The sequence below is a fragment of the Heloderma suspectum genome, chromosome 6 (genome assembly GCF_057233095.1).
Source record: "Heloderma suspectum isolate Gila_16-S chromosome 6, 16-S_ref, whole genome shotgun sequence".
NCBI lineage: Eukaryota > Metazoa > Chordata > Lepidosauria > Squamata > Helodermatidae > Heloderma > Heloderma suspectum.
In genome coordinates this window covers 21,876,739-21,899,498 of record NC_139463.1, presented here as the reverse complement: position 1 = coordinate 21,899,498, position 22,760 = coordinate 21,876,739, and the positions used below count along the sequence as shown (strand labels likewise).

General features: G+C 45.2%; 1 protein-coding gene across 9 annotated transcripts; it reads left to right on the top strand.

The window, feature by feature from the left end:
• The first annotated feature begins 311 nt into the window (after positions 1 to 311).
• On the top strand, positions 312 to 18,737 carry FOXRED1 (FAD dependent oxidoreductase domain containing 1). Of its 9 annotated transcripts, none has more exons than XM_084803748.1 (12): positions 312 to 582; positions 2,171 to 2,391; positions 6,922 to 7,032; positions 8,366 to 8,484; positions 9,752 to 9,846; positions 10,600 to 10,701; positions 12,656 to 12,732; positions 13,417 to 13,577; positions 14,323 to 14,452; positions 15,339 to 15,443; positions 16,572 to 16,858; positions 17,712 to 18,737. In XM_084803748.1, exons 2-11 carry the CDS (start codon positions 2,185 to 2,187, stop codon positions 16,824 to 16,826), a joined length of 1,362 nt encoding a protein of 453 aa, XP_084659874.1. In that variant the 5' UTR covers positions 312 to 582; positions 2,171 to 2,184; the 3' UTR covers positions 16,827 to 16,858; positions 17,712 to 18,737. The 9 variants fall into 9 exon arrangements, with proteins under 9 accessions (XP_084659874.1, XP_084659876.1, XP_084659875.1 ...); XM_084803750.1 differs by having other exon boundaries at positions 318 to 582; positions 8,390 to 8,484; positions 17,712 to 18,736; XM_084803749.1 differs by lacking the exon at positions 312 to 582 and adding an exon at positions 702 to 731 and having other exon boundaries at positions 8,390 to 8,484; positions 17,712 to 18,736.
• The last annotated feature ends 4,023 nt before the right edge of the window (positions 18,738 to 22,760 follow it).

The window sequence follows — 22,760 nt, the reverse complement described above, 5'->3', positions numbered from 1 at the left end:
ACCTCACTTCCGCCGGAAGCGGCCTGTCGCGGGGGGAGGCGGGACCAAGGAAGAAAAGGGACGCTGCGATTGGGCCTCGCCTTCGCTAAAGGAAGGAAGTTCTGTGGATCATAGAGACAGAAAAGGCGTAGAGCGGTCTGAGTCGAGATTGATTTAAGCACGTTTAAGCGGATGGGTCTGATCTGACGAGCCATAGAGACAGAATTCCTAGGAAAGACACACACACACACACACACACACACACACACACACACAGAGTGATTGGGGTCTGATCTGACGAGCCATAGAGATAGAATTCCTAGGAAAGACACACACACACAGTGATTGGCCTGCGACGCGACGCGCAGACTTAGATCCGGCCCAAAGCTTTGAACGCCCGTCCCCCTCCTGGGCTGAGAAAGAGGCGGGGCTCATGACGTAGTGCGAAGCGGAGCGTGTTGGCTAACCTCCCGATGGGAAGCGCGTGTCGTTCGGGGTGGGCCGGCGTTGGGAGGAGAGGGCTGGATTGGCCACGTCAAAGCTAACAGCAACGCGGAGTGGCCCTCGGAGAGGGAGGGGGCGCTGCAGCGCGATGGCGGATTGGTCAGTTGAGAAACTAAGAGCGGGGGGGGGGGAGGCGTAGAGGGGGAGGAGTCTGTCTGAACGGTGGGCGGGGACTTCGAGCCTGGGAGGCCCTATCCGGGCACCGGGGGCGTGGCGTTTCTTCTGACGAGGGAAACCGCGGCTCTGAGGTAAAATAAGAAGCGGCGGCTCGCCGTCGTTCGCGCACGCGCGCGGCTGGGCTCGTCCTCGGCCGGTGGCGGCCTCGGCGTGTCAGGCTGCGGCATGATCCGCGGGCGGAGGCTGCTCGAGGGGCTGCGGCCGCTGCTGGCGGCGGCGGCGCCGCGACCCTCCGCGAGCCCGACGGAGCCTCGGCGGCCGTTTGGTGCAGGGCCCCCCCGGCGTTACCGCCCATTCGAAGGTGGGGGATTGGGCGCGCAGGCGGGCGAATGTGGCGGCGTGTGCGGCTGGAAGCCTGTCAGCCGGTCTCCCCTCGGCTGGGAAGCCCCTTGGGTGGCCTTGGGCCTGTCGCTTTCTCTCGGCCTAGCCTACCTCACAGGGTTGTTGTGAGGAGAAAGCGAGCGGGGGCGAGCGTCTGGAGAAGCAGATACGCCATCCTGAGGGAAAGTGGGATATACGCACACGCGAAGGGCCCTGCTGGGTCAGACCGAGTGTCCGTCTAGTTCAGCGTTCTGTTCGCACAGTGGTCAGCCAGCTGCCCGCAGGAACCCACAAGCAGGGCAGGAGCGCGACTGCACCCTCCCGCCCATGTTCCCCAGCAACTGGTGCCCATAGGCGTACTGCCTTTAATGCTGGAGGTAGCACATAGCCGACTAGTAGCCGTTGATAGCCTTCACCTCCAGGAATTTGGCTAACCCCCTTTTAAAGCCATCCAGATTGGTGGCCATCACTACGTCTTGTGGTAGTGACTTCCACATGGGCCACATGAAGAAGCGGTTCCTTTTATCCGTCCTGAAGCTCACACCAATCGGCGTCGTGGGATGTCCCCGGGTTCTAGTATTATGACAGAGGGGAAAAAATGCCTCTCGGTCCACGTTCTCCACACCATGCATAGGTTTATACACCTCTGTCATGTCACCCCTTACTGGACTTCTTTCCAAGCTAAACAATCCCAGTTGTTGTAACCTTTTATAGTTTATTTCCATAGTTTTCAATCTCTATTCTGGGGTGCTCTAGAAACTCCTTGGAAGCTTATCAGGGATTCCTTGATGAAAACATTGGTAATGGTGGATAAGCTTCTGTGAAAGCTAGCTTTGCGCACCACTACACCACCTTTCCCTGCAGTGGGCACTTGTGGTGTGGAAGAGTGCTGGATGTCTTCTAAAGTGTGCTCTCAGTTTATGTGGGGCTATAGTGAGTCCCAGAGGGCCTGGATGGAGCTCTCTGTAAATAGACAGTGTACTCAAGAACACTCCTGAGGATCCTTTCCAATAGGCAGGTGAGTGCACAGGGATTTTTCAGTAGTCAAATAATTATGGAATGGGTTCCCTGAAGGTAAGAAGTTTGAAAAATGCAGACCTATTTTTTATGGAACATGATGGGTTTGTTTGTTAAGTACTAACTGTTAGCATGGTTTGCCTTCAGTGACTGTGTGTATCTCTCCTTTCAGAATTTGAGAAGGAGATGGTCAAGTTCCGCAAGAAGCTGAAAGAGGCCCTTCCTGGTAGTAACTGGGACCCTCTGGGCATTCCAAGAGCACTCCCTCCTGAGCGGGCTGATGTGGTCATCGTTGGCGGTGGGATAATGGGCTGGTCGATCGCCTACTGGCTGAAGAGGAGAGAACCACACCACAATGCCATTCAAGTGGTGGTGGTTGAGAGGGACCCCCAAGTGAGTTGTTTGAGATCTGAAATGTGGGCCTTAGGGGAAAGTTTCAAAACATAAAGTTTAATGTTAAGTGTCAGACTTGCTTGGTATAGTATCAGTTCCCTTCCAAAAAAGTTAATTGCATTAAAGGGTATTGCTGAAGGTATGGCTAGTATAACATAGTAATTAATCTCAGATGAGGTCCATAGAGATTCCTGCTTAGCCATGAAGCTCCCTAGGTGACTCGGAACCAGATGCTGTGTTTCAGCCTATCCTACCTCGCAGAGTTGTTGTGAGTGGGAGTAAAAAAACTATATGCTTCTCTGATCACCTTGGAGGAGGGGTGGGAAAAGAATTTAATAAATTAATTTTCTGCTCCAGTACCCATTTCAGAGAGGGAAAACTGATGAAGCTCAGGGACAAATAACTTGGGCAAGAAACTGAGTATAAGGTAGAGGTGGGATCTAAGCCACAAATGCTGAATCATATATTTGCCCCCACAAAACACAGCGAAATAGCTATTTCGCAGAAAGCAAACTAGTGACCCACAGAGAAACACACACAGGCCAACCCCCAACTCCACATACCCTAGGCCAAATATGCAAATACCACACAGACACAAAAGCTAAGCAAAACACACCACACACCACAAATGCACCTCCATGCAAAATACACACTGCACACATACAAAATCCAGGCAAAACACACACAACATTGAAACCAACCAGCTAATGCACGCACACACCCACAACACCAGCGCACAGTACAGGCAAAACACTCCCCTTGCTCCCCATATCCTTTTTGCACGCACATATACATGCACATGTGTGAGTGCGCGCACACACACACCAGTATTCTCCCATCACCCAGCTTTTTCCTTTTTCTGGGCAGCTCAGTATGCTTCAGAACAAAGCACTGGGCTATAGCTTCCCACCATTTTGCCTTGTTGTGGCGAAGGGGCTTGCGTAACTCAGTGAAGCCATTAGCTATGCCGTGCAGGGCCACCCAAGACGGACAGGTCATGGTAGAGAGCTCTGACAAAATGTGGTCCACTGGAGAAGGAAATGGCAACCCACTCCAGTATTCTTGCCAAGAAAACCCCATGGAACGTATCACAAGGCTAAAAGATATGACGCCGGAAGATGAGCCCCTCAGGTCGGAAGGTGTCCAATATGCTACTGGGGAAGAGCAGAGGGAATTTCCAAGTAGCGCCAGAAAGAGTGAAGCGGCTGGGCCAAAGCTGAAAGGACACTCAGCTCTGGATGTGTCTGGTGGTGAAAAGAAAATCTGATGCTGTAAAGAACAATATTGTTTAGGAACCTGGAATGTCAGATCAATGAATCAAGGTAAGCTGGAGGTGGTCAAACATGAGATGGCAAGATTGAACATCGACATCTTGGGAATCAGCGAACTAAAATGGACAGGCATGAGCGAATTTCATTCAGGTGACCATCATATCTACTATTGTGGGCAAGAATCCCTTAGAAGAAATGGAGTAGCACTCATAGTCAACAGAAGGGTGGGAAAAGCAGTACTGGGGTACAATCTTAAAAATGATAGAATGATCTCAGTACGAATCCAAGGCAAACCATTCAACATCACAGTAATTCAAGTCTATGCCCCAACCACTGAGGCCGAAGAAGCTGAGGTTGATCGGTTCTATGAAGACCTACAACACCTTCTGGAACTAACACCAAAAAAAGATGTCCTCTTCATCATAGGGGATTGGAATGCTAAAGTAGGAAGTCAAGAAATAACTGGGATAACAGGCAAGCATGGCCTTGGTGTACAAAATGAAGCAAGACAAAAGCTAATAGAGTTTTGCCAAGAGAACATGCTGATCATAGCAAACACTGTTTTCCAACAGCACAAGAGGCGACTCTACACATGGACGTCACCAGATGGTCAATATCGAAATCAGATTGATTATGTCCTTTGCAGCCAAAGATGGAGAAGCTCCATACAGTCAGTAAAAACAAGACCTGGAGCTGACTGTGGCTCAGATCATGAGCTGCTTCTTGCAAAATTTCGGCTTAAATTGAAGAACGTCGGGAAAACTACTAAACCGTTCAGGTATGACCTAAATCATATCCCTGATGAATATACAGTGGAGGTGAGGAATAGATTTCAGGGATTAGACCTGATAGACAGAGTGCCTGAGGAACTATGGACGGAGGTCCGTAACATTGTTCAGGAGGCAGCAACTCAATCCATCCCAAAGAAAAAGAAATGCAAGAAAGCCAAGTGGCTGTCTGATGAGGCTTTACAAGTAGCTCACGAAAGAAGGGAAGCGAAAAGCAAGGGAGAAAGGGGAAGACATATCCAACTGAATGCAGAGTTCCAGAGAATAGCAAGGAGAGACAAGAAGGCCTTCTTAAATGAACAATGCAAAGAAATCGAGGAAAACAACAGAATGGGAAAGACTAGAGATCTCTTCAAGAAAATTGGAGATCTCAAGGGAACGTTTTGTGCAAAGACGGGCATGATAAAGGACAAAGAAGGCAGGGACCTAACAGAAGCAGATGAGATTAAGAAGAGGTGGCAAGAATACACAGAAGAACTATACAGGAAAGATCTGAATGTCCCTGATAGCCATGATAGTGCGGTCACTGAACTTGAGCCGGACATCCTAGAGAGTGAAGTCAAGTGGGCCTTAGGAAGCATTAGTAACAACAAAGCTAGCGGAGATGACAGTATTCCAGCCGAGCTATTTAAAATCCTAAAAGATGATGCTGTTAAAGTGCTGCATTCAATATGCCAACAAATCTGGAACACTCAACAGTGGCCACAAGACTGGAAAGGGTCAGTTTACATTCCAATTCCAAAGAAGGGCAACGCCAAAGAGTGTTCAAACTACCGCACAATTGCGCTCATTTCACATGCCAGCAAGGTGATGCTCAAAATCCTACAAGCTAGGCTTCAGCAGTATGCGAACCGAGAACTACCGGAAGTACAAGCTGGGTTTCGAAGAGGCAGAGGAACTAGAGATCAAATCGCCAACATTCGCTGCATCATGGAGAAAGCAAGAGAATTCCCGAAAAACGTCTATTTCTGCTTCATTGACTACGCTAAAGCCTTTGATTGTGTGGATCACAACAAACTGTGGCAAATTCTTAAAGTGATGGGAGTACCAGACCACCTTACCTGTCTCCTGAGAAACCTGTACGAGGGTCAAGAAGCAACAGTAACAACCAGACATGGAACAACCGATTGGTTCAAAATTGGGAAAGGAGTACGACAAGGCTGCATATTGTCACCCTGCTTATTTAACTTATATGCAGAGTACATCATGAGAAATGCTGGACTGGATGAATCAGAGGTCGGAATTAAGATTGCTGGGAGAATTATCAACAACCTCCGATATGCAGACGATACCACCCTAATGGCAGAAAGCGAAGAGGATCTCAAGAGCCTCTTGTTGAGGGTGAAAGAGGAGAGTGCAAAAGCTGGTTTGAAACTCAACATTAAAAAAACTAAGATCATGTCATCTGGCCCCATCACTTCCTGGCATATAGAAGGGGAAGAAATGGAAGCAGTGACAGATTTTACATTCTTGGGCTCCAAGATCACCGCAGACGGTGACTGTAGCCATGACATTAAAAGACGCTTGCTCCTTGGGAGGAAAGCTATGGCCAACCTAGACAGCATAGTAAGAAGCAGAGACATCACCTTGCCGACAAAGGTCCGTCTAATCAAAGCTATTGTTTTCCCAGTAGTAACGCATGGCTGTGAGAGCTGGACTATAAGGAAGGCTGAGCGCCGAACAATTGATGCTTTCGAACTGTGGTGCTGGAGAAGACTCTTACGAGTCCCCTGGACTGCAAGGAGGTCAAATCAGTCCATCCTAAAGGAAATCAACCCTGAGTGCTCATTGGAAGGACAGATAATGAAGCTGAAGCTCCAATATTTTGGCCACCTAATGCGAAGAGAAAACTCCCTGGAAAAGACCCTGATGCTGGGAAAGACTGAAGGCAAAAGGAGAAGGGGACGGCAGAGGATGATGATGCTATCTAGGATGGCTAGATAGCATCACTGATGCAATGAATATGAACTTGAGCACGCTCCGGGAGAGAGCGCAGGACAGGAAGGCCTGGCGTGCTATGGTCCATGGGGTCACGAAGAGTCGGACACGACTGAACGACAACAACAAGAATGCCTATGCGGCCCAGAAGCATTGCTAGAAATAAAGGCTGGAATTTTACTTTGCCACTGGAGGCTGGGATTTCACTTTGCAGCATGCTGGCCTCCCAATTATTATTTTTTGTTGAAAAACTCAAGGTTAAAAAATATCTGTAGGAGCAGGGAGCCCATCAGGCACTAAAGACACCAGGTGTAGGATGTCAAAATGGTTGGTAGCCTATTAAATTGCATAATAACTGCAAGCATAGCAATATATGGGATTCTGCTTTTTGTCCTATCAGTGGATCCCTTCCACAGTTGTCTGTCTTTCTTTCCTGCTGCTTCTTTGCATTACTGAAATATATTGGGGGGAGGGGGAGAACTGTTAACCCTGTAACTTAGTAACACTTTTTTTTTGCTCTTGCTTAATTGCAGTACTCAAAAGCATCCACGGTACTCTCCGTGGGGGGGATACGGCAGCAATATTCGATGCCAGAAAATATCCAGATGAGTAGTTACTCAGCATACTTCTTGCGCACAATCAATGTATGTCATGGTGGGTGGGTTTGACAGGGATGCTGGTCTGAGGGACCTCGCTCTTGCTTCTGTTATTGGCCAGCCTCACTTGATTCTAATACCCCCTGGATCAGGCAGATGTTTTAAATATTTGAAAAGCAAGGGTTTGTTGCTCCTTAAGGGAGGAGGAGACAAGACAGGGTAGTTTGCAGATCCTTGGATGTCTCAAATACGATAATGGAATGCCTGAATTAGTGAAAAATCATAGTGCTACAGCCGTTGGGCTACCAGAGCCTGTGCCTCCCACCATATATATTCCACTCTGTAGCTCTGCATTGGAGCAGTTTTGCTTCTTACTGCACTGCTCCTGTCCTAGTCATTCATTAGTTCTAGCTTCTACATCCATGTATTGGCTGTTGACCAGCATCGCAGTAGCATGCTTACCACCCAGGAAATACTGGGGTTACCTCCTGATTTCTTCTGTTGTAGGATTTACAGATGTGTGTTGGTCACAACCCCAGACCACCTGTTTTCAAGGTCAAAATTCCCTTGGCTCGCCTTCTGATGATTTATAATGCCTGTAAATTTGTTTTGTTTTGTTTTGTTTTTCTTATGGCCACTGTTTATATTTTAGTATGCTTTAGTTATTCTGTGTATTTATATTTTTATATTATGGTTTTGTACAAACAAAAGCCAGGAACGAAGTACCAAAACAGAACAGAATGCAAAAAGAGAATACATTCTCAAAGGTGCCAGTGAAAATCTTTTTAATTGAACCTGATGCATTTTGGAACCAAGACCACTTTTGCATAACTTAAATTCTAGAAAACTTAATCAGTTTTCAGAGATGGTAGCTGTCTTTTTTACATGATCAGGGCCCTGACTTAGCCTGTTTCCAGAATTTGGGTTTGATTTTGTACACTGTCTAGATGTTTTGCATGACCTAAAAGACCATCTTCCCCTATAATATGACCTGTTAAAGCACTTATGATCTTCAGGGGAGGCTTGTCCTGCAGAATCCCATCTGACAATACGGCAACAGGCCTTCTCTGTTGTGGCCCCACCCTCTGAAAGGATTTCCCCTCTGCAGTAAGAACCAACTATCATGTGCTTTCGACGATTATTTAAAATGTACTTGTTTACCTTGGTGTTTGTCAGTCATTAACTTGTCTTAATGCTGCTCTGGTTTTATAATGATGTATTTTTTCATTTGTTGTAAACTGCTTTGGAATTTTTAATAGTATATAAACATTTTCAAATGTATTGTGTTAAAAATGGGGGATGTATTTCTGTTTATATGCTGTTGAGAATTTTGGAGAGGAGGGTTGTTCTGGAGTCTAAACAGACTATCTTTTGGATTCAGGAATACCTTTGTATTGTCAACCAGCCACCCATAGATGTTCAGTTTCATCCCTCGGGCTATCTCTTCCTGGCTTCAGATGAAGGAGCTGCTGTGTTAGAGGAGAATGTACAGATTCAAAGGTATGGGTCCTGGGGATCTTGTGGGGTAGAGGAGGCTGAAAGAAGAAGCGACAGTGACACAGCTGTTTGTACGAATGAGGCTATTGACAATGTCATGTTCTCCTTATCAAGCTTAGCCATAAAGCTACAGTGATTATCTGCCTCCATTTCTGAGGTCACTTCCTTGGTTTTAAGGTCCAATTTTTCTGTTCCTTTGCTGTAGACTATTGCCTTTCTTGTGTACGCTGGAGGTTGTTTCATCTCATATCTTGGGACTTGGCATTGATCTTTTGCTTTTATTTTAATGCAGCCACAGCAACTGCAGTCTTAAGTCTTTCCCTACCAGCATTTTTCAGCTAAATATCCCGTCTGCTAATTTTTTTCCCACGGGGGAAAGGATATCAGTATAGATTTCCATTTGCTGCAATGGGAAATTCATCACCTTTGAATAAAAGCTCCTACCCTTGCTACCCCATCAGAGGGGTACCTCATACACAAACCTCCCATAATTGGCACTGAAATTAGTCAGACAATGGCTTGGTTCACACATCATGGTAAGCTGCCATGGGTTAATTCACCTGCAGGGCTCTGAGACGCACGCCGGCCACCATTTTGAATATGGAAGCAATGGCGAGGGTGTGCTGCAGCTTGTGTTGTGTGAACCTGGGCATTGTGGGTTGAGGGTTAGCTGAGAGTTTAGCGCCTGGGTTCACACCACATGATAAGCTGTGGCTTATCCCCTCCATGGTTTGCATATTCAAAATGGCAGCCAGTGTGTATGTCGGAGCCCCATGGGTGAATTAATGTATGAACGTGATGTATGAACCAGTCCACTAAAACACACAAACCAACATTTTTGTTCTATGAGTGTGAGGATTTAAAAAAAAAACAAAAAAAAACAGATGGAGTCAGAATCTGGTCAAATGATTAACCACTCTCACTTCCTCCACCTCGCCTGTTTAGTGAGATGAAATGCTGTGGGTTTCCAGCAAGTAGGACTGGTGAAGTTATCTTCCATATTTGGGGGTGGGAGGAGAGGTTCCATTCTCTCCTCTGCTATTTGTACAAATTCTCACATAAAGCTTTCAAGTTGCCTCTGTTTCAGAACAGTATCCTTTCTGTAACTCCTTTCTTAGTTTAAACATAACTTGTCGCTTTCTGTCTGCCTTAATTGGAGCAACATTTCAGTTGACTAACTGATTAATCATTCCAGCCCCTTTTCCTATGGATAACCTTTTACATCTCCAGTCTAAAACATTCTGATAAGAGTTCATTAATGGTTTTTCAGGGCAGAAGGAGCAAAGGTGTCCCTGCTATCACCAGCACAACTGAAAAAAAAATATCCATGGTTGAATACAGATGACGTAGCCTTGGCCTCTTACGGTACTGGAGTGTTAAGTCTCAGTCTGTCCTAAAGCATAATGATGACACTGCTATCTTGAATAAACAAGTACAGGCAAAAGATGGTGTTCCTTGTTATTTGTATGCCAAAGTCACAGGAACTCCAGAATGGGGGGAAGCTTGCATTTCTGCCACCTCCTGCCTACAGCCTACTCATGGGTAGCTAGTCTAGTTTTGGTCCTTCAACCCTCCACTTCACCTGGAATGGTGTTATGCAGACCTATAGCCAGAAATGTTATATGCAGGCATCATTTTGAGGTTTTGCCTCTTTTTTTGCTTCCCTGCTTCTTACTGAGCAGTTGAGTAGATTGCTATCTGTTTCTTCACCTCAGCCTGCGAAAGGGGTAGATAATGACAGTTTCTTAGATGAAAGCCTTAGTGTTATTCCTGATTGCTGTCAAGCCCAGCCACCCACCAAATACCATCCATTTCCCTAGCTCTTGTTTCATTTTATTAGTATCCAGCTTGAAGGTGTTTGATCTAAGTTGCTCCTACTAAGCGTGTAAACTGGATAGCAAAGTACTACGTGGGCAGCTTTGTATTTCTTGCCCTACTGAGTTTGTCTGCCAGGAAATATTAGGTCTTAGCCAAACAAAGATTGCTACTCAGAAATCCTATTTGTTCTCATAGTATGTATATAGAATGCTATATAATATGTGGCCTATTTAAATGCCAAGGAATTGTAAATCTAAAGTTGAATTTTGTTCTTGCGTCCTACGCTGTCCTGTCCTTTAGGGTTGGAAAATGAGGGATGGTTTGACCCTTGGACACTTCTCAATGCCTTCCGGAAGAAAGCAATATCTATGGGTGTCTACCAGAGCTGTGCTGAAGTGACATGTGAGTTTTCCCCCTCTTGGTATTGCAGTACACACCTTCATTGTCAATGAAATCTATAGAGCATCCCAACCTCCTGGTGACAGGAGAGTAGAAAGTGTCGCCGGGGAGTGTCAAAACCTGATTCATTTAAACACATTACCAGGGGTGAAGGGGAGATGTAGGACCAAGCATAGCAGTATCCTTGGGTATATACCTTTGCTTTTCTCCATTCAGTGCTATGGGGAAAAGGTAAATGCTTTATATCAGGGTACAGATATAAATTATCAGGGTGCAGACATAATTTTGCAGATGACACAAAATTGGGTGGGTTCGCTAATACCCTGGAATACAGAAACAAAATTCAAAGTGATCTTGATAGGCTGGAGCACTGGGCTGAAAACCATAGAATGAAATTGAATAGGGATAAATGCCAAGTTTTGCTCCTAGGAAAAAGAAACCAAATGCACAGTTACAAGATGAGCCATACTTGGCTCAACAATACTACAAGCGAGAAGGATCTTGGAATTGTTGTCGATCACAAGCTGAATATGAGCCAACAATGTGATGTGGCTGCAAAAAAGGCAAATGTTCTTTTGGGCTGCGTTAATAGAAGCATAGCTTCCAAATCCCAGGGAGTACTAGTTCCCCTCTACTCAGCACTAGTTAGGCCTCATCTGGAGTATCGTGTCCAGTTCTGGGCACCGCACTTTAAGAAGGATGCAGACAAACTGGGGAGGGTTCAGAGGAGGGCAAAAAGATGATCAGGGGACTGGAAACCAAGGCCTATGAGGAGAGATTGAAAGAACAGGGCATGTTTAGCCTTGAGAAGAGAAGACTGAGGGGAGATATGATAGCGCTCTTCAAGTACTTGAACGTTTGTTACAGAGAGGAAGGCCAGGATCTCTTCTTGATCCTCCCAGAGTACAGGACACGGAATCATGGGCTCAAGTTACAAGAAGCCAGATTCCGGCTGAACATCAAGGAAAACTTCCTGACTCTTAAAGCAATACGACAATGGAACCAATGACCTAGGGAGGTGCTGGGCTCTCCCACACTGGAGACATTCAAGACGAGGCTGGACAGCCATCTGTCAGGAATGCTTTGACTTGGATTCCTGCATTGGGCAGGGGGTTGGACTCAGTGGTCTTATAGGCCCCTTCCAACCCTACTAGTCTATGATTCTAGGATCATTGTTGCAATGGATCCCAATGTGCCCTCTCTTCAGTTCACACATACATTAAACCAGGGATGGATAAAAAGGAGATCTCCAGATGTTTTGAACGTCAGCTTCCAGCATTCCTGACCATTGGCCATGATGGCAGGTTCTTCTGGGAGTTGAAATCCAAAACATCTGAAGATCTACCTTCAGTCCACCCCTGCATTAAACCCACAATCACCAAGCCCCCCCCCCCCCAGTGTACCGTTAAATAGGAGTCACCCGGCCATCTCTCATTCCCTGTGTATCATAATGGCATGCATTTTGTTAACAGAAAATAATAATGAAGAGAAAGAGGAGGGGTTTATGCTGTGATCCTATGAATCCAGGGGGCGCCTGTGACTTGTATAGGTCTGTGAATACATGCATATCAAGCTACGCAATCTTTCAAGATCTGCTGAGGCCCTTCTGCAAGTACTTCTAACATCAAAGGTTCAAAGATCAACTACAAGGGAAGGGTTTTCTTGGCAGTGGCACCTCAGTTGCACAACGCCCTCTCCAAAGAGGCTTGTCTGGTGCCAGTACTGCTTGTCATTTAGGCACCACGCAAAATCATTCTGGGGGCGGTGTGTGTGTGTATTTTTTATGCTGTCTATCACCCTGCAATCTGATATGATAAAGGGCAGTTTAAAAATGTTTGAAATAAATATTTTATCCTAAGCAGACATGGAACCAACCTTTTTCCCCTCATAGTCTTTAGATTTCAGCGCAGAGCTAACCGCAGCTGCCTCTAAATGTTTCTCCATCTCTTCTTCCCAGCATTTACTTCAGATTCCAAAGAATTTATGACATCCAGTGGAGAGCATCTTAAGTTTTCCCGTATCAAGTTTGTTAATGTAAGTCATCTTTTTAGGCTTCTTTAATGGAGGCTTTAATGTTGTTCAGTGGCAGGTTCCAAGGTGAAGCTTGCTGACACACTACACTTGGAGTCCTCTCAAAGCTTTCATGCCTGCTTATCTGTCCTACACTATCTGCTCCCCTGGCATTAGTAGACCAGCAGCAAAGCCACCTCAAGGCACAAGGTACTGCATATGTACTGTAGTTCACTGTCAGTGCTCTGTAGTGTGTATTTGTAGCACACTTGCACCCCCAAACTTGACCATTGGGAATTGTTCTTCCCACCCTTGGTGAGGCAGCACCAGTGTTAGCTCAGTTTAAGGCTGCCACACATACACACTGAAGGTGCACTCAAATGTCATGGTTTCTGACAGTGTTTTCTGGCAAGTCTCTTGGAGTGTACTTTGCTAGGCTAGCGTGTGACTTGAAAAGGAGTGTGGAGGCGAACAAGAGATGCCAGGAAGAAAGCAGCAATTCACCCTTTTTTTTGTAAGAGACAAAGAGCATTGCAATGTTACCTGCCACGTCTGTGCTGCAGCAAATGTTCATGGAGCCTCATGTGGTTGCCCTTGCTTTTTTTTTTCCTTCTTGCTTTTGCTTTTCATGTTGTCATCTGGTTGGCCCTCATCAGCACACTAGTGGGCTCTTCGCCTTATGGAAAAGTGACCAGCTCTTCCCTCTAGGTCCAGATGCCTGACAGTATTGAATACAGCACAATAGAGTGTACCATAGTGGTGAATGCAGCAGGAGCCTGGTCAAGCAAAGTGGCAGAGATGGCTGGCATTGGGATTGGGCCACCAGACTCTATATCGGGGATCAAGTTACCAGTGGAACCCAGGAAAAGGTGTGGTTAAATACAGTACTTGTATTGCATTGTAGACCTCTGCCTCCAGAAAAGGTAGACATATATTGTGATGCTTAGATTGGGAGTGGGGAGTGCACACATAATTCAGTTTAGAATTAAAGGCTGGAGTTTCCATTGCACTCTGTTGCTACACATGATGAACTCTAAGCTCCTTATTCTTCTAAGTGGCTAGGCATCTTCTGCTAGCACTTCCTTAAACTTTGCTAGCAAAACGTGAATGATTGGAATTGGTAACATGCCTGTAACTCATTTCCAGAACACTTGCCTTTTGCCACCTCTGTCTTCTTCCAGATTTCACCCTCAAAACTCACATTTTTGTGTAGCCCTACAGAAGGGACAGGCCATACCTCAGTGATAAGAGAAGGTGGCTTGTATACCAAATGCCCCAGGTTAAGTCCCTGGCATCTCCAGTTGAAAGGATCTCAGCTTGCCTCATTGAGAGGGACTTCCATCCAAGGTTTTGGAGAGCTGCTGCTAATTGGGCTAAAATGTATTAGGCTAGATGGGCCAAAGGTTTAGTGTCTAAAGCAGCTTCATATATTCATAAGAACTGAAATGAAAAGCAGTTCTTGTCTTGGACTTTGAAGTGGCGAGAACCAAGTTCATGTGCTGTGGTCACACTCTTCTGTTTTGGCTACTTTCTGTTCTTGCTTTCCTCCTGGGCTGTAGGTGAATCTAGTACTTGGGTATTGGAGCATACGTCTCTTTGTCTTTTCACCCCCAGGTATGTCTATGTTTGGCACAGTCCTGATGGGCCTGGCTTGGAGTGCCCCATGCTAATTGACACTACAGGAATGTACTTCCGGAGAGAAGGTGTGGGTGGCAACTACCTTGGAGGCTTAAGCCCTACAGAAGTGAGTTTACTATAGTTTCTTTGGGAGCTGACCCACAGGAAAGTACAGCAGTTGCACCAGTCCCCTAGATGGAAAACTAGGGGCATTTTTGATGCTTTCTTCCACTGTCATGTTGGGAAGTGGTCTTATAAGAATACCACAGTGGCAAAGTGGCTTGTTGGTTACATGTTCTTATTGTTTATCATTTATATAACACCTACAATTCTAGAGAACTTTATCAGTCTCTTCCTCCGAAGAGAGAATATGTGCCCTCCTCTCACACTTTTTACTCTCACAGCGATGAAGTATGTTAGGCTTTGAGTAAATGACCCACGTCTACCTAATAAGTGTTGTGGCTGAGCAGGGATTTGAGCCCAGGTTACCTTGGTCTAAGGGTGCTTCCAGACAAGGCTTTTATTGTACTGCTTCATTCACAGAGTTTTATGAGAGGTCCAGACAATGTCATCTTAAATTTGTAGCCCTTCCATGTTTTCCTACTGCTGCTTCCATCTTTTTTTTTTTCTTACCAGAAAAGATCCATTAAGACAAAATAGCAGCACAATGCCTTTTGATTGTTAGTGCTAGGAGTCCTCCATCTGGAAGCCCTCGATCTAGAGTCCAACACTCAAACCACTACATCATACTGACTGTTGAGCAACCTAGAAGAGCATTTTCAGTATTTCCAAAGCCCATTTAAGCTTTATGCTGCAATTTGGACATGGCTGTTGTCTCTCAGTTGCTCTCAACCTTGTTGGGAGGACCTGCCTTTTAGCATCCCCTTTCCAGGAGAGGTTCAAGGTGCAAACTAGACTGTCAACTGCTGTCATATTCAGATGGGCAGCTGTTATTCTCTGGTGCCACCAGAGGTGCATTATCTGTTCAGATTACAGTGTCTGTGTTCTCTTAGGAGGAAGAGCCGGATATAGAGGACCTGGAAGTGGATCATGAGTTCTTCCAGGAGAAGGTCTGGCCCAAGTTGGTCCACCGGGTGCCAAACTTTGAATCCCTGAAGGTAAAATCATTATTGGCTATCTGATGGAAGAGGTTGAAGAGATTGAGGAATTAACCCCTGCTCTTAAATCTTTTAAGACACAATGCAGGCGTAACACTGCCCAGTCATGTTCAAGTGATCAGGAACACCCTGCAGTGGAGGCTACTGCTATGTCTCTGAATGATTCACTGCTCTGGCCTTTCCACCTCCTAGTTGCCTTCTGGGGCCAGATACGTTGTACTACATTTCTGGATTTGATGTGATTAATTTACCCTCTAATTATAATCACCTCATATCTCAAGTGCTCATTCTGTCTCATTCCATTTGAGCTAACTGGTTAGCATTACATCTGCACCATTAGTCTTCAAGCCTTTCATTGCTTTTGACTCTGTTTTTGGGATGTGTCTTGAACTTGGAGACCTTAACTGTGTGTATCTGCACAGGTCACTTTTATAATTGGGCAAGAACAGACTTTTGTAACTGGCCCTCTCTCAGTACATTCAGTCTCTGCAAGCCATGCAACACCAGTGTTTCAGCTTACTCCTTGCTTGGGTAGGGGGAGTTGAATGAAGAGCCACTGTGGCTAATGCAACAGAGCAAGAGCTGACTAGTGAAAAAGACTGGCCTTTTTTGTGGTTGTTGCTATTGACACTTCTGTAAACATGTATATAGTTTGGTACTAGGGGGAATGCATTAAGTAAAAGCATTTAGTTTTGTACCTTCTGGATTATGCACCACAGTTGTGGGACATCCACCACATATATAAATTAAAGCTGAGTTTCTTAGGATATTGAATTCTGCAATTCTTGTGGATGCACCAAATCATAAGATCCTGCCTTTAGGTCTTTCCCAGTTAAAGGCTTCTCAATCCTATTTTTCCCTTCCTGAGTACCAGTATTTTATCTCTCCTGTCCAAACTTGTTCTCAGCTAGAAGTAGCTGGCTAGGATTCAACTCCTAAGCAGAATACTACATTTATATTGCATGGATTGAATTGACCTGGCCCAGTGGTAGATTTAGGAAGGCAGCCCTGTCTCTCCCTTTTTCCTGGGCCCCTTTAACTTCTTCAAGGTCATTTGTCAGTCTTGCCTGTGACAGTTTAGTCGCTTTGTCATATCATTAACAGATACTGAATTTTTACCTCTGATAGGTGAAGAGTGCTTGGGCCGGTTACTATGACTACAACACTTTTGACCAGAGCCCTGTGATTGGCTTGCACCCACTAGTACAAAACCTCTACTTTGCCACAGGCTTCAGTGGGCATGGGTTGCAGCAGGCACCAGCTGTAGGCCGAGCCATGGCTGAGATCATCCTGAATGGTGAATACAAAGGGATCGACCTTGAGAGATTCTCCTTCAATAGGTTCATCAGAGGGAAAAAGGCTCTAGAAAGGAATATCATCTAAACACATTGAAGTGCTGGGAATCCACCCGGATGGTGAGTCCCAGCTCTTTGTTCTCACCTCTGTTCTTCCCCAGGTTAATAACCATATGCCCACACAGCATTTTGATGTGGCTACTTTGCCCTACACCCAACATCCTGTGGTATTCCAAAGCAACTATAACCATAGAGTTTGAGGGCCTAAGGAAGGAGCACCAGCACTGTACTTTGCCACAGCTGATCTGCACTATAAAGAATGCTTTCCCTGCAGAATTTGATTCTGAAACCTTGATATCCACCACCAGTGACTGGAATGGAACAAGTGTCTTGAATAGTCTTCATGCTGATGCAGTAAAGGCAGAGAGGATCAGTACAAATTAAACTTTTGTGTCGATTTCTATGCTCTAAGTCAGAAACCGGAATTACTTAACGCAGCTTCATGAAATGAGTATATATTTAAGCCTGAATACAAAAATTATGCTACAGAGTGTGTGAAGTTGTGTAACTTGGCAATAGTGTATGCAGCACTTTTACTTCAAAATGCTTAGATGATACAGCAGAAATCCCAAGTCAAAATGGAGTTTTGTGTCTTGTAATTACTTGATGGAGTTTCAGGCTGCTTTTTCTGCTAAAGGTCATAGAAGTTTCTGCTTCTCTTGGTAACACCAGTTCCAAAATCCCTTAACTTGTTTGTACCTGTATGGGCACTGTTGTGTGACATCCAGGGCACATGTGATTGAATCAATAGACCTTATCCTTTTAACTCTTGTTTTCTGAGATTCTTGTTATGTAAGCTAAGGATTTTATTGACACTGCAGAGATTTTCAGTTCCTTGGCAAGAAGGTTCCAAAAGGCCAAGGTCTGAGCAGCTAAGTTTTATATAATGATTTATTGTGTTACTTCTTTGTAGGGAGAAGACACTGCCTCCCCTCCTTCATGTGGCTACTGACCATCACTGATTAAAACCAGCAAGTTGCAGTTCTAGAGTTCTCTGATGTGGTGATAAGATGTGGAACTTGAATTTACACTGCAGAAAGAAAACTTCCAGTGATTGGCCAAACCTCATTGTAATTGAAACCTGCTGCACCAAATTTGCTTAAAAGGGAACTGACTTAAAAGCAGTGGCACTTAACGTTTCAGTGCAGAAAGATGCACAGCAGTTTTTAAAAGGAAAAAGTCTAGTGTGGTCTTGCTGTTCCCTTTGATATTGCACTCACTATAATAGATATGTGGCCTTCTGCTATATCTAGATACTGTTAAAGCTGTGCAAGAGATGTCTCACTGGACTGGCAACTGATGATCTTGGAGATTAATGGAGGATTTTCCCCTGGCTGACATTACTTCAAAATGAATCTTGAAGTACAAGAACTGAACTTTCTCATGCTAAAGCAGGAATCAGTCTGGCTTATTTGCTGTTTTCATATGTCACTTTTAATTTGCAACTGCATTGTAGAAAAAAAATCTGTTGGTAGAGGCCACTGAAAGTCAGAAGAGGAGTTGGAAGGAGACAATCCCTGCCCTTGTTTTTAGTCTCAAACTTCACATAGTTCAAACTTTTCTATGCAACCATAAAATGGAAGCATGCAAATGGAAGGGATGCAGTGCTCAAATGCAACAGCCCAGCACCTATACAGTAAAAAGTGCATGGAAGTAGTACAGTTCTGGACACCGCAGCTCTGAGGCTGCAGTGATTTTGATACTGTGAGTTCAGCATCCTACCAGTGCAATTTCCCTGAATACTACAAAGCCCAAGTTCAATTTATAATCCTGTAGCCTGCCTATTGAACCACAGGGCAGATATTAAATCAAGATTTAAAGTATTCTATCAAAAGGATTTAAGAACTTATGTTATTACGGTAACTTCACCTACTTGGCTGAAAACACAACGTTTCTTTCAGAGGGTTAAAGGCAATATGAAAGGGATTGCTGCTTCTGCTGTGCATGTTTCGTCTACTCTTTGAGCAGAGGTGACACTGGCGCAAAATGGTGTGTGTGTGTGTGTGTGTGTGTACTATGGAAAACAAAGCCTCCCTCTGAACAGTTTCAACTGTTTTTATAACTACAGTTTACCTTCAGCCTAAGAGGTGGTTGCAAACTGGTTGGGAAGAAAGGCTTGATCACAAAAAGCAGAAGTGGAGGCCTTAGAAATACAGTCAGGGCCAGAAATATCAGAACAAGGATAACTGTTTTGGCAGTTGGCCTCTGTACACCACCACATCGAAGTAAAAAGGAAACACAGCCTGATGGGAGCGAAGCCAGGACTTCAAGCTGTAATTCAAGGGGTTTGACAAAAGTGGGGCACTAACCATTCAGGAAGGACAGCCAGTGGCATACACATACACCCATCGTTGGTGGCTCATAAGTAATGGAACAAACAACATCATTTCAAACTTAAGGATTGCCTTTAATACTTGGATGAAAATCCTTTGCAGTCAATGACTGCCTGAAGTCTGGAACCCATGGACATGACCAAATGCTGAGTTTCCTCCCTTTAGATGCTTTGCCAGGCCTTTACTGCAGCTGCTGCTTGTTTGTAGGTCTTTCTGCCTTCAGTCTTGCCTTCAGTAAGTGAGAAGCATGCTCTATTGGGTTGAGATCAGGTGACTGACTTGGCCAGTGAAGAACATCCCACTTCTTTGCCTTGAGAAACTCTGGGTAGCTTTTGCTGTACGTTTTGGGTCATTATCCATCTGCAATATGAAGCGCTGTCCTATCAGTTTGGCAGCATTCGGCTGAATCTGAGCAGAAAGTGTAGCTCTATACACTTCAGAATTCATCCTGCTGCTTTTATCAGCAGTCAGGTCATCCATAAACACCAGTGACCCGGTTCCATTGGCAGCCATACATGCCCATGCCATAACACTGCCTCCACCATGTTTGACAGATGATGTGGTATGCTGTGGATCATGAGCTGTTCCTTTCCTTTTCCATACTTTTCCCATCATTCTGGTATAAGTTAATCTTGGTTTCATCAGTCCAAAGAATCTTATTCCAGAACTGGGCAGGCCTTTTTAGGTGTTTGCTGGCAAAGGCTAATCTGGCCTGGCTGTTCTTGAGCATTACCAGTGGTTTGCACCTTGTTGTGAAGCCTCTGTATTTACACTCATAAAGCCATCTCTTGACTGTAGATGTTGGTAATGACACGCCTACCTCCGCAAGACCATTCTTGACCTGGCTAGATGTTGTGAAAGGGTTCCTCTTCACCATGAGCAGAATTCTGCGGTCATCCACTTTAGTTGTCTTCCGTGCTCTTCCAGGCCTTTTGCTGTTGCTGAGCTTGCCAGTTAATTCCTTCTTTTTCAGGATGTTCCAAACTGTTGTATTAGCCACTCCCACTGTTTTTGCTATCTCTCTGATGGGCTCATTTTGTTTCCTCAGCCTAATGATGGCCTCCTTCACTCGCATGGACACCTCTTTGGACCTCATGTTGGGAGTCCCAGTGAACAGCTACCAAATGCAAATGTAACACTCAGAACCACCTCCAGGCCTTTAATCTGCTTGATTGGTCATGGGGTACCCAGGAAACAGGCCACACCTGTCCATTCAGCTGCTTGTCAGCCATTTGTTCCATTACTTACGAGCCACCAATGATGGGTGTGTGTGTATGCCACTGGCTGTCCTTCCTGAATGGTTAGTGCCCCACTTTTGTCAAGCCCCTTGAATTACAGCGGAAAGTCCTGACTTCGCTCCCATCTGGGTGTGTTTCCTTTCAGCTTCAATGTGGTGGTGTACAGAGGCCAACCGCTATATCCTTGTTCCGATATTTCTGGACCTGACTGTATGTATAAAGCTTAATATTACGAAAAGCATTAGGGAGGGGGGAGACAAAAGGGGCATGTGTACTCTTCAGAACCATGCTATGATAGAGAAATGCATGTTGACCAAGTTCTCAGGTAATAATGGCCAGTCCTGCTCTCTTGCCTGAGAGTTCTAGAGGGGGGGACTGTGAGAACAAGGTGCTTTTATCTTGGCTTTCCGATCAAGTCTGGTGTGTCTCCCACTGTCTGCTCCTTTCTCAAAGCAGGAAAAGCCTGACCAAACCTTGGCCTAATCTTGAGACGATAATGGTTTAGGATACAGTTATTGCGGGGCATATTTAAATGTGCTTGCTCAGGTATATAAAATGTCCTGCCTGTGGAAAGTTACCATGTCAGTGAAGCTGGGTTTTGTGGCTTAGCTTGCTCCCTAGACATGCTAGCTGCTGTTCTGGCAGGGAGGCAGAGGTTTGTAAGGATTCAGATCAGGCAATGAGCACGCGCTGGAAAGTTTCCTCTGTTAACTTGGTTTATTCAGAGAAATTACACACAACATAAGAGGAAATAAAACAGACACACAAACTCACATCCCTTATGTTGCTGAGAAACCCCTGAATCAGCACAGACGTAGCTCCTAAGCCAGCATACCGTGGCTCACATCACAGTCCAAGCCCAGGGAGAGGTTCATGGTGGAGGGAGTCCATACAAACCTGTGCCTCCCTACCAGAACAGCTGCTTGGAGGGAGGGAGGGAGGGAGGGAGGGAGGGAGGGAGGGAGGGGAACAGGAGAAATATTCAGGCTGGCAATTAGACTGTTCCAATATTTTGAAATAATGCTATACTATGGATTTTTGTTGATGAGCTTTAATCTAGTGGCTACAGCAGGAGTGTAAAAAGTGCAGTCTGCCCAGCAAGCCCTATCTGGTAGCCCACAGAAAAAGGAAGATTCTACAAATGTGCTTGATGGTTCCTACAACAGAAACAACATTCCTAGAGTATTCTTGGAGTGTCCTAGGAAGCAGTGCTCAAGGTCTCTTATTTGCTTCCTCACACACTCTAGGAACCATGTGTCTGTGCCAGGAACCATAGAGCTTATTCCGAAAGAATTTACCTGGTTTATTTCTGAAAATGTTTCTGGTAACAGACTGTGGGATGTCAGTATCTTTCAGCAAAAGAGTGGATTAGAGGAGGGAGAAGGGCTAAAAGCTTGGATTCCTGGATCATTTGAGCACTGAAGTTTCTGGGAGGAGTGTTCGGTCTAGTCAGAATTGGTGCCAGCCTCTGAAATGCTCTTGGGGAGGAGTTGGATTTGAATGAGAGGTGTGGGGGGGAAAGGATGCATGGGTGTGTCCCTGGCAGCAGACACCCAGTGCAGCCCTTGAAACCAAAAAGGCTGTGCACATCTGGGCTAGAGCATGTTACACTTTCAGCTTCTTTCTGTCTTCACTTTCTTTGCAGCTTATAAGGAAGCCATGGTTTGCTTCCGGTTAACACCTAAAAAAAGAATATCCAGAGCTGCTGTATTCATAACGTTTGTAGTCCTAAATATACAGAGAACTTCAGCTATTGGGTGGCATAGAAATTTGATAGAGTGGCATATAATTATCCTCATAACCACCTCCTGAGGTAGGACTGTTATTTTTTTATTCTACAAAGTAACTGAAGCTAAGGTTCGAACATGCTTTCCTTAGATCACCCAGTGAGTTCATGACTGGAGATGAAGGGTAGAATCAAGCATCTTGCAAATCTAACTCTAGAACTTAACTTGGTAGGACCACAGTGACTCTTAAAGGCAGGCCTTAAAATGCCCTCACACTCTACTAGAGCCTTCCTCTGCTGATTGGAAAAAGTAGATACCCATAATTCACTAATTCCCAACCTGAGCCCGGACACCATTGTGCCATGCAAGACCTGTGAACACACACACAAGTTGGTTTTTGAAACTTAACCAGCCTATCAGTTCCAAAAACGCACCTACAGTGGAGGCTACTGCTATGTCTCTGAATGATTCACTGCTCTGGCCTTTCCACCTCCTAATTGCCTTCTGGGGCCAGATACGTTGTACTACATTTCTGGATTTGATGTGATTAATTTACCCTCTAATTATAATTGTGTGGGGGGTGGGGGCAGAGGGAAGAGAAGCGAACTGTCCCAACTCTGGCTGTGAAACACTATCATGAAAAGATGGTTTATGTGATCACTAC

Coding starts and splice junctions, on each gene's coding strand:
- FOXRED1 (XM_084803743.1), top strand. CDS start 826: ATGATCCGCGGGCGGAGGCTGCTCGAGGGGCTGCGGCCGCTGCTGGCG. Junction 8,485..9,751: donor GAGAATGTACAGATTCAAAG/GTATGGGTCCTG, acceptor ATGGTTTTTCAG/GGCAGAAGGAGCAAAGGTGT. Junction 14,453..15,338: donor GAGGCTTAAGCCCTACAGAA/GTGAGTTTACTA, acceptor GTGTTCTCTTAG/GAGGAAGAGCCGGATATAGA.